Below are 12664 nucleotides of genomic sequence, written 5' to 3'. Positions count from 1 at the left end.
ACCAAAGCACAGCATATTCTGTTTGTGACATTTTATTGATGCTGGGGGGCAGGGAGGAAACCTAGAAGTGTATGTGGGGCCAAGGGGCCCCAGGTAGGGACAGGGCAGGTGTTGAGGCCTGGCCACTACTGGGCAGGGAAGACAGTGTTGCCACTGAATGCACAAGGGATGAGCTGCTGTCGGTACTCCAGGGGCAGGTGCCGCTCCACGAGCACATGCAGGGAGACTTGGTCACTGACCAGGCCCTGCCTGCAGCAGAGGAAGATAGAGAATGAGAGAATCAATGCCAGCACTCCCACACCCAGCACCTCCCTGCTTCCATCCACTTACCTTCGCATCAGCAGCTCCAGGTCCTCTGGCCTCACAGTCTTGCGACCAGCATGAGCAGCAAATACCTCCAGGTCGTCACAAAGATGCTGGAAATACTTGTCCAGGCTGCCAAGAAAGTAGGAGTAAAACAGACTGTTCATGATCTGAGGGGCTTCTCTCCCCACCCCAAGTGTCAAGGACTCACCACTTCTCCACCATTTCCACAGCCTTCTTCTCCATAGGCATCTTAGCATAGAAGCTAAAGAGTTTCGCATAGTGGTTCAGTCCAGTCTTGTAGGGATCTTGACGGGGTCTGGAGCCAGGGATTCGGGGCTTGGGAGGAAGCCTGGCCGACAGAGGCTCCGGAGGCTCTGAAGGTAACCTAGGGGCAAGGAGTGAACAGAGTTAGCTGAACTGCTGCTACCTAAAGAGGCCGCTAATCAAACATAAGTCTTGCTGGCTCCTGCCAAGACTGGGGCCCTTGTGCTCCTTGGCCAGGCTGGACCAACAGCTCCAACCATTTCTGGGGGGCAGTGGGGACAGGGGGCTATGTAGAAGCCTGGTCTTTCCCTGGGGCCCCAACCCTCCACAATCTGGACACAATGTCCCAGTCTAGCCTCATCATACAAACCAGTACTTGCTCAGGCCCATGATCCTCAGGCTTTGGCATGGACATTCCCCCTACTCAGCCCACTCTGCCTGTCCCATTCTGCTAATCCTCCTCCAGGAAGCCTTCTCTGACTGCATACTAACCTAGGCACTTCCCCCCTGCCCAGGCTCCTCTAAGCCCCTGCAAGCAGGCACCAGACAGATGTGCTGAGTGGGCCCCATCCAGCCCACCTTAGGGTGCTCTCCTGGGTAATCATCTATATACCTAAAGGAAGAGTGATAAGAGTGATAACTCTGTGGTACCCAATGCCAACCTCAGTACCTGCCCCCTTCCAAGAGGCCCATGTGGAACAGGGTCGTGGGATCTTACACTGCAGTGCTAGGCGGTGGAGCTGGCTCAAGAAACTGAAGTCGCCTGGCCCGAAGGAACTCTGGGGTGCTGGAGGCCAACTCTGGGCTTGCTGCAGAGGAAGGGCAGGGTTACAGAGGGCACAGGCCAGACCATCTCACTCAACCCTGAAGGCCCACAGCCTCCTTATCCTGTTCCTCGAGGGCTCCATCTAGCTCCAGCCAAGCAAGGGGCCTTTCAGAGTTTCCCTGGCCCAAGACCACCTGTGCCCAGAAACACAAGCCAGGTAAGCCCCTCCTCCAAGGCCAGGGACATAGCTGTCCCTTACCCACCCACCCCCTGATCCCTGCACTGGGCCCCTTACCTGTTCTACCAGAGGTGTCTTCATCCCCTGAAGATCCTTCTGGCTCCTTGGCCTCGATAGCCCCCCAGGATCCCTCTGCTTCGGTCACTTCTATGTGTCCTTCAAGCTCTTCTGCTCTGGCGGATCCTTGTGCTTCTGCTGCCTTCTCCACTTCCCTCAAGCTTTCTTCCATTCTTTCCTCTGCCTCCTCACCTACTCCATTCTGTAAGGGCTCTACTCCATCTTCTCCAGAGATATTACTGCTGATGTTCGGAAAGCCCATAGCAAGGGCATCAACCTCCTTCACCTTTCCTGCCAGAAGCTGGGCTGCTTTCCCAGCACCTGAATCAAGGGGAGAGAATATAGGCTGGAAAAGCAGTAGGCCAGGGCTGTAGCCCTGAGAAAGGTAAAGATGGAGTAGTAAAACCCAGCCTAGCCCATCAAGGAAGGAAGAGGGCCAGAGGCAGCCCCAGGGTACTGGTTTGGAATCTCCTGGCCCAACACTGACTCTGCTCTTGGATGGAGGGATCAACAGCCCTCCAAAGGGACTCGGGGGTGACGGGGTACATATATGGGCCTGAGGAGGAAAAAACACCAATGCCAATTCTTGCTTAAGCTAGGCTTGGCTCCAGGTTGCGTGCCCCACATACTCACCGTTGTTCTGCAGCCCAAGCCCACTGCTCCATGTCCTGCGACTGGCAGCCCTCTCCACATCTTTAGCCCCAGAGTGAGAGCGGCAAGGCAGGGAGTGGTGCACACTGGGGGAACGGCCAACCAAGGGCTGGGAGAAGGGCTGGGTGTCCTCCAACACTGTGTCTGTTGGCAGAGTAGCAACAGGGGTTCTGAGGCTGTCATCTGGAGATCAAGGTCCAGTTGGCACTCAGTGTTTTGCACGCCCACCTGCTGTTCTGCTAGCCAGTCACCAGGGCCTGGGTAGTGGACCCACAAGCTTGCCCAAGTGGCCCTCAGAGAGAGAAGACTGAGCCTATTCTAAGCCTAATCTCCCTTCCACAGCTCTCCTTGCTTACCTTCCTGCTCCTTAGCCTGGCATTCCCAGGCTCCATAGGTTGCCCCACCCAATCTGCTCACCCATGCCTCCATTCTCCACTTTTCATTCAGGTCCCTCTGCCTGCAACCCTTCTCTTATCCTGGTGAACTTGACTTGTCTTTTGGAATCAGGCTCCCAGGTCAGCTCTGACTGAACAGCTGATCCTGAAACCTAGCCTCTTTTAACCTCCCAATAAGCTCCAGCCACCATATCACACCCCTTTCCTACCCTCAGTCCTGTAGCTCTTCAAGGATATGGGGTCCTGGAAGATACTGAGGGACTAAGACTGGGCCCCCGGAAGACAAGAGGCAATTTGCAGAAAGAAAGCAGAAAGTCCTCATAAACCTACTGGCCAGGCTTGCTCACTGTTCTTGACTCAAAGGAGAGAGGAGCAACCCTGGACTCAGCAGCACCTCCCATCAATCATGGGGGGAAACTTTCCCCACAGGCCAGAAGACAGAAATCTCAACCTTACCTGGAGGAGCCAAGGCCAGGGAAGTATCTCGCAGATCCTGCAAAAGTGTACCCACATCTACAGCTCGGCGGGTAGGAGGTCTGCGGGCCAAACCAGGCCTCTTCACTGATTGTGTTTGCAGAGGTGTGGCGAAGGTCAAGTTGAGGGAGCTGATGGGAGGGACAAGGCACAAAGGAAAGTCAGGTACCTGAGGTCCAACCACCCTCCCCCACCCCAGGAGTCCCCCAGCTGCCCCGGTGCTCTCATCTCTTAGAACCCAGCCACCATGCTGTGAGCATGGAGCAGTTATGGCCAGACTGCATTCTATTCAGCACCCCCTTCCCCAAGCCTCTCCTCCACCAACTCCCGGAACAGGCAACAGCACCTGGTGAGGGGAGAGGCATCAGCATTCCCATGAGGCTCTGCAAGAGGATGTAAAAAGAAACCATAATAAGTTACCCAGGCCTCTCTCAGTCCTCCTCAGTCTCTCCAGAGGACAGAGAGGGTGGCCACAGGTGTTGTCCAGGACCTCACCTTGGGAGGGAGGCAGTCCCAAGTCCACTCCTTGCTGAAACACTGACAACCTCAGTCTCTGCTTCCTTCTGCCAAGAGCCAGCAGACCTGGAGCCAGGGTTGTGGGGGGCTCAAGTTCAGGAAGCTGCAACTCCAGGCTACAAGGATGGAGCTTTTCTCAGACAAGCCAGGGCACCCAACTCCGGCTCTTAGAGCCCCAAGAGGCTCCCTGACTAGTAATGCCCAGCAGCCTAGCCCAAGGAGGGAATTTACTGCACCTGCCCCGACCGCTTTCCCGTCTGGAAGCCTGGACCACCTGCGGTGCCAGCACTGGCTTCACCACTGACTCTGGCATTAGGATGGAAGATTCCGGGGCTGTAGAAATAGCAAGGAGGGAGTGGAGTTGGCAGGGAAGGCTGCCCTAAATGAGAGATATCACAGGGCTGGTGCCTGATTCTCACTGCAGGCCAGTGCTCACTCACCAGTTAGTAAGATGTTCTTCAGCAGAGTCCGGGGTGTCTGTTCCTCCAAGTGTCCACTGGCTTGAACATGGGCCAATCTGTCAACAGACTTTGGGTAAAAGCATCAAGCAATCAATTTGTTCCTTTGCCTTGACAGTCCCTCAAGGTGGGCTCCAGAGCAGAGCTATAACTCAAGAGCCCCCGAAGGCAACCAGAGCCCTGTAGTGATCAGCGGGTAGAGCACTTACCCTGGCTCTATTAGAACAACGCCTGGCAGTCGTCTTTGTTTGGCTCCTCAGCCTCCTAGAGGAAGGTGTTTGAAGCAGGGCTCTCTGGACACTGTGTAAAGAGCAGCAACTGTGAGAATTATGTAGGGAGGGTGAACTAGCGACGGGTCTTCGTCAGGGATCTTGGCTGAAGTCCTTTACCCTCAGGGACAGGGACCAGAAACCACTTGCCCTCCCACAGGCCTATTCCCAGTTCTATGTCAACAGGGTTGTGGATGAAAGGGAGCCGAGGGGTATGGGAAGAGAGAAGGAATATGATGACCCAGCCAGAGAGAAGGGCTGAGGAAGGCTTCACTGAGGTGACTACAGCAGAAGTAGGGGTTAACCACACAGATAAGAGGAACAACTGGAAATGTATCCATTCTAGACACTAAAACAATTCAGGGATATTTCAATATTTTTAAACCTTTTAAGTACTAGTCAGGGTCTGACAACAACCTCCACATGGGTCACCCCAGCCCTACTCTCTCCAATCCAATACCCTCTCAGATTCCAGAACCACATAAATGTTCCTCTGGCACAACTCCCACCTCATCACTCACAGGTCTAAAACCTATAATGAATGGCTTCCCATTGTCTATAAAGGAACTGCACTGCCCCAGGAAGTCAGCAGATGCCATCTTCCACCCTCTCTGCACCATAAGCTCACCACAGCCCTCACCCACTGACACTCCCACCACGTCAGGCCAAATTCGCTGCTCTCTAGCAAAGCATCTTTCCAGTTCCTGCCTCCTGACTGCTACCCAGGCTACGCTCTGCAACTCCTTTCCCATCTTTCAGCTGGGAACCGCTTGGGAGACTGTTCAGGGCAGATGCCTGGACATACTCTGGAGAAAACTGGCCTAGAGAACATAGCAGAGGTCCAGATTCTGAGCACCTATCCTTCGCTTCCAGAAGCGGACCCCCAAGGACGCCTGTATAATTGAGCTCTGAGGTCCCGAGCGGCCTGGAGTCTCAGGGGTGGGCGCACAAACAGCTGACCCGATCCCAGCGAGGAGAAAGGAGCCTGTTCTCAGAGCCCTGGACTCTGCTCCTCTCCGAGACTCAGTTTCCGTCTCCAAACAGGGTCAGCTCTGGACCCCATCGCCCACTCCCTCAGGTTGTTCTTGTGTTGGGGCAGCGCCCTCACATACTCAGTCCGAGCACTCCGGGGTCGCCGCGGGGTGCGAGGATCCGCTGTATCCAGCACGCGCCGTAGCAGCGTGCGCGTCGTAGGCTCGCTGTCCCGGCTATAGCTGTCCGCCATCGCCTCAACAGCCAGCCCTCCCAGCCGCTTCAGCAGCTGGCCTTCAGCAGCCGCTTCAGATCACCGCCTTCCCGCCGCCACATTTAAGCCAACTCTCGCGATGCTGCTGAATTTAGGTCAACTCTCGCGAGGCTGCCGCACAGCCCCACGGGAATTGCAGTTCTAGTCCTGCCGCCGGCTTCGCCCGGTGTGTACAGTGGTGGTAGCAAACGGGTTTTGTGGGCATCCTTACCTTGAGCCTGGGCAAGTATGTGCAGCCAGTCGAAGTCTCGGTTTCCTCACCTAAGGTAAGGTGAGGGTGATAACCACCTAATAAGGGTGTGTGTGTGTGTGTGTGTGTGTGTGTGTGTGTGTAATGAGTCAATTAGATAATGTTTAACTCAGGATCTGACAAGTAATAAGCCAGGTCATGAATAAATAGCAGGGACTATTTGTGAGAATGTCTCTCATTCTCATCTCCCTCTCCGAAGATGAGGAGAGACACATTTGGGCCAGGAAAAAAATAACTGTATTCTATATGTGACCTGATCAGATTTGCATTTGCAAAGACCGATGTGTCTATAGGACCTGTATCTATCACAAGAGATCAGTTTGCGGGCTTAGAGGCTAGTGGGCTGTTTGTGATCCAGCAGAGATGTTAAAATCTCCAAACATCAGCAATTCTGAGATAAATTTCGGCTCTCAAAAGTTCTGTTAATGCTGGAGACTCCATTACCATATTTTCACCAATTGACAGCCCCCTGCCCCCTTTCTTACATTTTAATGGGAATTGAAATAGAACTTGAGCTCTGAGTTTCCTGTGGAGTTCTCCTTCATGCTCCTAAATTATGTGTAAAGTTTCAGATACTGGCAGTGGCGTGGGCATATTTGTGCTTATGTTAAAAAATAGAGCAAAGAAAAAATAAGATTCTTGCTTCTCAAAATTAGAGAACTGCAGAGGAAAATCATATCAATATTCCTCGTCATTTAGATCTGACCTTTGTGTTATCTGGCTTAAATTGCTAGCCCTTTGCAGGCACATTTCCGCGATCACTATCAACCACCTAAGTGCAATATTTATTTATTATTTGTAAAGCTTTGGACTGGATAATATGGAAAAAACATTAAAAACTTTTCAAAACAATTTGAGAATGAGCTTACTTTTCACAGCATTATTTGTGTTTGCATAGATTGTCTTTACTGTGTTTACACGATTGATTAAACTTTATATTTACTATTTGTCAAAAAAACAAAACAAAACACAGGGACTGCCCTGCTGGTGTAGCGGTTAAGAATCCACCTGCCAATTCAGAGGACATTCGAGCCCTGGTCCGGGAAGATCCCACATGCTGCGGAGAAACTAAACCCGTGCACCACAACTACTGAGCCTGCGCTCTAGAGCCCGCAAGCCACATCTACGGAACCTCAGTGCCACAACTACTGAAGCCGGTGAGCCTAGAGCCCGCGAGCAACAATTACTGAAGTCTGCGCGCCTAGGCCCCGTGCTCCACAACAAAGAGAAGCCACTGCAGTGAGAAGCCTGTGCACTGCAACGAAAAATAGCTCCCTCTTGCCTCAACTAGAGAAAGCCCGTGTGCAGCAACGAAGACCCAATGCAGACAAAATAATAATAATATTTTATAAATATTGTTTTTGTTTTTGTTTTGCGATACGCGGACCTCTCACTGTTGTGGCCTCTCCTGTTGTGGAGCACAGGATCTGGACGCGCAGGCTCAGCAGCCATGGCTCACGGGCCCAGCCGCTCCGCAGCATGTGGGATCCTCCCGGACCAGGGCACGAACCTATGTCCCCTGCATCGGCAGGCGGACTCTCAACCACTGCGCCACCAGGGAAGCCCCATAAATATTGTTTTAAATAATAAAACACTGGGGGAATTCCCTGGTGGTTCAGTGGTTAGGACTCTGCGCTCTCACTGCCGAGGGCCTGGATTCAATCCCTGGTCCAAGAACTAAAATCCCACAAGCCGCGTGGTGTGGCCAAAAAACACAAGAAAGCAAAACCAAAACCGAACAAACAATCAAAAAAACTGGGGGCTTCCCTGGTGGCGCAGTGGTTGAGAGTCTGCCTGCTCATGCAGGGGACACGGGTTCGAGCCCTGGTCTGGGAAGATCCCACATGCTGTGGCGCAACTAGGCCTGTGAGCCACAACTACTGAGCCTGTGCATCTGGAGCCTGTGCTCTGCAACAAGAGAGGCCATGATAGTGAGAGGCCCGCGCACCACGATGAAGAGTGGCCCCCGCTTGCCGCAACTAGAGAAAGCCCTCGCATAGAAACGAAGACCCAACACAGCCAAAAATAAATAAATTAATTAATTAAAAAAAAACCACACAAATAACCAAGGATTACATTGGTTGTAAACAGAAATGCAATGGTAATGTATGGGTGTTGGGACCAGAAAAATAGTTCTTTTTTTCCCCATTGTCGTTTATGTTTCTAGAACATTTTAAGTATGGGTCTGTTTTACAATAAAGAATAACAAACTTGGACTTCCCTGGTGGCACAGTGGTTAGGAATCCGCCTGCCAATGCAGGGGACACGGGTTCGAGCCCTGGTCTGGAAAGATCCCACATGCCGCGGAGCAACTAAGCCTGTGCACCACAACTACTGAGCCTGTGCTCTAGAGCCCGCACGCCACAACTATTGAAGCCCGCGCACCTAGAGCCCGCGCTCTGCAACAAGTGAAGCCACTGCAATGAGAAGCCCAAGGACTGCAACAAAGAGTAGCCCCTGCTTGCCGCATCTAGAGAAAAGCCCGTGTGCGGCAACAACGACCCAATGCAGCCAAAAATAAAAAGGAATAACTAAAAAAGTGACAGTTAACTTGGAGTGCTTTTGCAAACTTTTAAAAGGCCCGATCTATTTTGTTTTTATATCAAATAATTAGAAATAATATATAAACTAGGCTTCGAATTCATACCCGTGGTCTGTAATCAGAAGAGAAAAAAGTGAGGAAGGAGAGTCAGGAGAAAGGGTGAAGAACGGCAAGAAGTGGGAGAAACGGGGAACTCGGCAAAGGAGGGCTAGCTTACAGGTAATTCTCCATGACGAGTGCCTGGCCTCCTCTCTGGTTTTCCACAGCTTCTCTTGCCCTTTAGAACATTTTCCCCAAGGAAGTCGAGGGAGTGGGGAGGTGACTTGTTACAATACAAATCCTGTCCAACCTCTCGTTTAACACCCCTCCAACAGTTCCCAGTCACCGGCAGAATAAAATCACAAATCTTTTAACTTGGCCCAGTTTATCTTTCGGAGCTTCTGCTATTCTGGCTACCCTTGAGGATCCTTAAGGGCAGAGCCTAGCTCCTTCCTGCCTCAGGTTCTTACAGGCTGGTTCCCGGGCAAAAACCAGCGACTCCTCCCTAACCAAGCTTTTCGTGGATTTTTTCTTCCTGGGCCTCCGCCTCCCACTTCTCCCTCTCCCTTGTTGATTTTTTTTTTTTTTTTTGGAGCGTTTATTTCTGTGATTAGACATCCATTAGTGTGCATTCATTCACATCTATTATCCAAAAGTCTGACCCTCATCCCTCTATAGTCAGGCCGGGTCGGTATGGTTCCTGCAAGGTTCCCAACTCCCTGCACTATGGTCGGTGCACAGTAGGCGCCTAGTGATGACTATGTTTAGGTCAATAAGACAGTCAAGGCAAGTGGCATCTGAGTCGGGGGAGAGTCTCTAATTCAGACAAAAGGGCTCCCTGAGGTCCTCTGGGGCGCTGAGGCTTAGGTCCTTCCTCCCCTCCCCCGCAGGAATGCCGTGGACTCAGCAGCTCAGGGTTGGGGTACCGCTTCCGGCGAACAACACAACCTCGTCCGAATCCTGGTCCGCTTGCAATCCGACCTTTCCCTTAGGCGGCGCTCCAGGTCGCAGCCGCCAAGTTTAGCGCAAGGCATTTCGGGACTTATAGTTTCCGTGGGCACATGCCCAGGGCGCTTGCGCACTGGAGAGACGCGCGCCGCCCGACCCCCATCAGGATTCCAGGTCCTTGCGAAGGGCGCTCCAAGCGACAGAGTTCCAACCGAATACGCCTCTCTAGTCCGCCGAGGGTGAGCCGTGTAGGGGAAAAGTCCGCTCTACGTGGGCTGTCGCGGTGCCCTGCAAAGAGACCGGAACAAGCGCGCCCCGCTCCGGAAGTGAGCGGCTTCTGCCGCGGTGCATTGTGGGGGGCGTAGTCCTCTTTCCCAGGCGGTCCTTCGCGGCGTCCCTGGGGCCCACTCTGGAGCGCAGGCGGGCGGCTGGGCGGCTGGCTCGGCGCGGGCCGACGGGAGGCGTATTCTGGGCACGGGGCGCCGGGCCAGGCCGGCCGCGCCGGGCGGCAGTAGTGGGAGGCCGCCGAAGGCCTCGCGCGGTGCCGCCCGTCGAGGGGCGGGCGGCGGCATACCGACCGGGCCGTCGAAAGGCTCAGAAGGCCGGTGGGCTGGGCCGGGCCGCGCGGCGCAGCCATGCCTGGCTTTACGTGCTGCGTGCCAGGCTGCTACAACAACTCGCACCGGGACAAGGCGTTGCACTTCTACACGTTTCCCAAGGACGCTGAGCTGCGGCGCCTTTGGCTCAAGAATGTGTCCCGTGCCGGCGTCAGTGGGTGCTTCTCCACCTTCCAGCCCACCACGGGCCACCGTCTCTGCAGCGTTCACTTCCAGGGCGGCCGCAAAACCTACACGGTGCGGGTCCCCACCATCTTCCCGCTGCGCGGCGTCAACGAGCGCAAAGTAGCACGCAGACCCGCGGGGGCCGCAGCCGCCCGCCGCAGGCAGCAGCAGCAGCAGCAGCAACAGCAGCAGCAGCAGCAGCAACAACAACAGCAGCAGCAGCAGCAGCCGTCGCCGTCCGCCTCCACTGCCCAGACCGCCCAGCTGCAGCCGAACCTGGTATCTGCTTCTGCGGCTGTGCTCCTCACCCTTCAGGCTGCTGTGGACAGCAGCCAGCCTCCGGGATCCGTGCCTCCGGCTCCCACCACTCCCACGGGAGAAGATGTGAAGCCCATTGACCTGACGGTGCAAGTGGAGTTCGCGGCCGCAGAGGGCGCAGCCGCCGCAGCCGCTGCGTCGGAGCTAGAGGCTGCTACAGCAGGGCTGGAGGCCGCCGAGTGCCCCATGGGCCCCCAGTTGGTGGTGGTCGGGGAAGAGGGCTTCCCTGATACTGGCTCCGACCACTCGTACTCGTTGTCGTCAGGCACCACAGAGGAGGAGCTCTTGCGCAAGCTGAACGAGCAGCGGGACATCCTGGCGCTGATGGAGGTGAAGATGAAGGAGATGAAGGGCAGCATCCGTCACCTGCGTCTCACCGAAGCCAAACTCCGTGAAGAACTACGCGAGAAGGATAGGCTGCTGGCCATGGCTGTCATCCGCAAGAAGCACGGAATGTGAACGAGTCCCCTTTCGGCCTTCGGGACTCCCAGACTCCTGCCAGCTTAGAGGGACCTGAGGCCACCGCTGTTGAACTCCCTCATACTCCTGGGGCACTGGTTGGCAGTACTGAGCCTTAGGGCAGCTGGACTCTTTTGCTGGTGACCAAGCACCCTCTCTTGTTTCCTCCTGAAGCAAGGTCCTGAAGTCTGGGATCTCAGACTCTGCACTGGTGACACCAGCAATTATGACTTTGTCTACCCCTCCCTACCTTCACTCCCCAACCCCAAGTTTATGTTGCAGGTTCTGGTTAAGCAGAGGCTTCAGAACCACTGAACTTGAAACTTATCCCCTAGGGATGCAGGCGAGATGCCCAAGGACTGTGGCTTTGGGAAAACAACTGAACCTTGAGTTTGGCCGGCAATCAGAGACAACTCTTCTGTGTGTAGTGATAAGAGATCCAAGTAACATCAGTTCTACTTTTTGTGCTTTTCCTTCCCAGGTGCAGCCTGTGATTCTGATGGGGACTGGCAGATCTGTGCCTCTGCCTCCTAGGACCTCCCTCCCAGGAGGCCATCGACAAGGGGATCTAGGTGACCTGTTGATGGAGATCCAGCTTGCCAGGGACTTAGGTCTATCCTGTTATGTTTGCTACTGGTTACAAATTCTATTTTCTGTACAATTAGTCAGACTAAAGTTTTCACTGTGTTTGTTTGGCAAAACAGATTAAACAGAAAGTAAGGTTTTTATTTGGGTTTCGCCAATTTATTTTTATAAGGACTCAGCTAAGGGTCCCTGAAACATGGAGAGATGGACTTCCTGATAGGCCTCCACCTTCGCCGCCTTAGGTCTCAAGGACCAGGCTGACCCTGAGAGTAGAGATGCTTCAGTGACTAGGTTTCTCCATAAAGAGGCCCTAAGCACAAGGACCCTGGCCTTATAAGGTCTTTGCAGAGTTCCAGCTCACCCCGAAGAGTTTGGAAATTGCACCAAATGGTCCTGGTTTGTCCATGGGTTAGCTCCCTGTGTCCTTTCAACTGGGAGAAGGAGCAACTGAGAACTAAACTGAATTGTGGCAGCCCACTTCTCTGAGGGTTTTGAATTCCTTAAGAATTTTCAGCTGGAGTTGAATTTTGCTCACTATTTTAGCCCTTAGGCCTAGTATGGTGTCTGGCACACGTGGGCACGCAGTTACTTAAATCAGTGAAGACCGTAGCTGGAGCCAGCCATGGACTCTTATACAGATACCTTTGACTTTGGTACACTTTCATTGTGAAGGAGGTGGATCCATAGAGGACTTTAAGCATAGGAGTTGGAATTGGTGACCCTTGACTCATTTTCTTGGCTGTTAACATCTTTCTTTAGATTGGATATTGTAGCGGCAAGGTGACATTTTTATTTATAGTTCCAAGTAATTTAGCTCAAAGCTAGCTACAGATGCCTTTAAAGCTAGCCATGTTTAACATGGGTGTTGGGGCACAAATGGACACTTATTGGGCTCCATAAAACATATGACTCCTTTCTCTGTTACTTATGGAAAAAGCCACTTACCTGGGGTCTTTCCCTGTGGTTTCAAACTGGAATGACTCTAAAATTAATGTCTCTCAATTTCTGCTCTTCTTCTGGTCCCTTGGCACTGATTTGAGAAACAAGTCTGTGGTGGGGAGGAGGGGTGGGAGATAGGTTGTGCAGTACCTAGATGTGGAA

The 12664-nt window shown here is 53.3% G+C and overlaps 2 protein-coding genes across 3 annotated transcripts; one reads left to right on the top strand and one right to left on the bottom strand.

Annotated features, from left to right (window-relative positions):
- Window positions 1-16: 16 nt before the first annotated feature.
- Window positions 17-5706, bottom strand: CENPT (centromere protein T). 2 transcript variants are annotated; one of them, XM_027119545.1, is made up of 13 exons: window positions 5507-5706; window positions 4335-4425; window positions 4108-4195; window positions 3904-4000; window positions 3647-3783; window positions 3498-3534; window positions 3134-3282; window positions 2265-2465; window positions 1632-1952; window positions 1289-1379; window positions 515-691; window positions 331-435; window positions 17-249 (listed from the first exon to the last, which is right to left on the bottom strand). In XM_027119545.1, exons 1-13 carry the CDS (start codon window positions 5617-5619, stop codon window positions 126-128), a joined length of 1731 nt encoding a protein of 576 aa, XP_026975346.1. In that variant the 5' UTR covers window positions 5620-5706; the 3' UTR covers window positions 17-125. The 2 variants fall into 2 exon arrangements, with proteins under 2 accessions (XP_026975346.1, XP_026975347.1); XM_027119546.1 differs by having other exon boundaries at window positions 2265-2426.
- Window positions 5707-9638: 3932 nt separating this feature from the next.
- On the top strand, window positions 9639-11706 carry THAP11 (THAP domain containing 11). The gene has a single exon (XM_027119563.1). It carries the CDS (start codon window positions 10055-10057, stop codon window positions 10976-10978), a length of 924 nt encoding a protein of 307 aa, XP_026975364.1. The 5' UTR covers window positions 9639-10054; the 3' UTR covers window positions 10979-11706.
- The last annotated feature ends 958 nt before the right edge of the window (window positions 11707-12664 follow it).

Source organism: Aethalodelphis obliquidens, unplaced genomic scaffold (genome assembly GCF_003676395.1).
Source record: "Aethalodelphis obliquidens isolate GAN/ISIS:26980383/991018 unplaced genomic scaffold, ASM367639v1 scaffold20, whole genome shotgun sequence".
Taxonomy (NCBI): Eukaryota; Metazoa; Chordata; class Mammalia; order Artiodactyla; family Delphinidae; genus Aethalodelphis; species Aethalodelphis obliquidens.
Note: the sequence above shows the minus strand (reverse complement) of the source record. Positions and strands in the feature narration are given on the sequence as shown.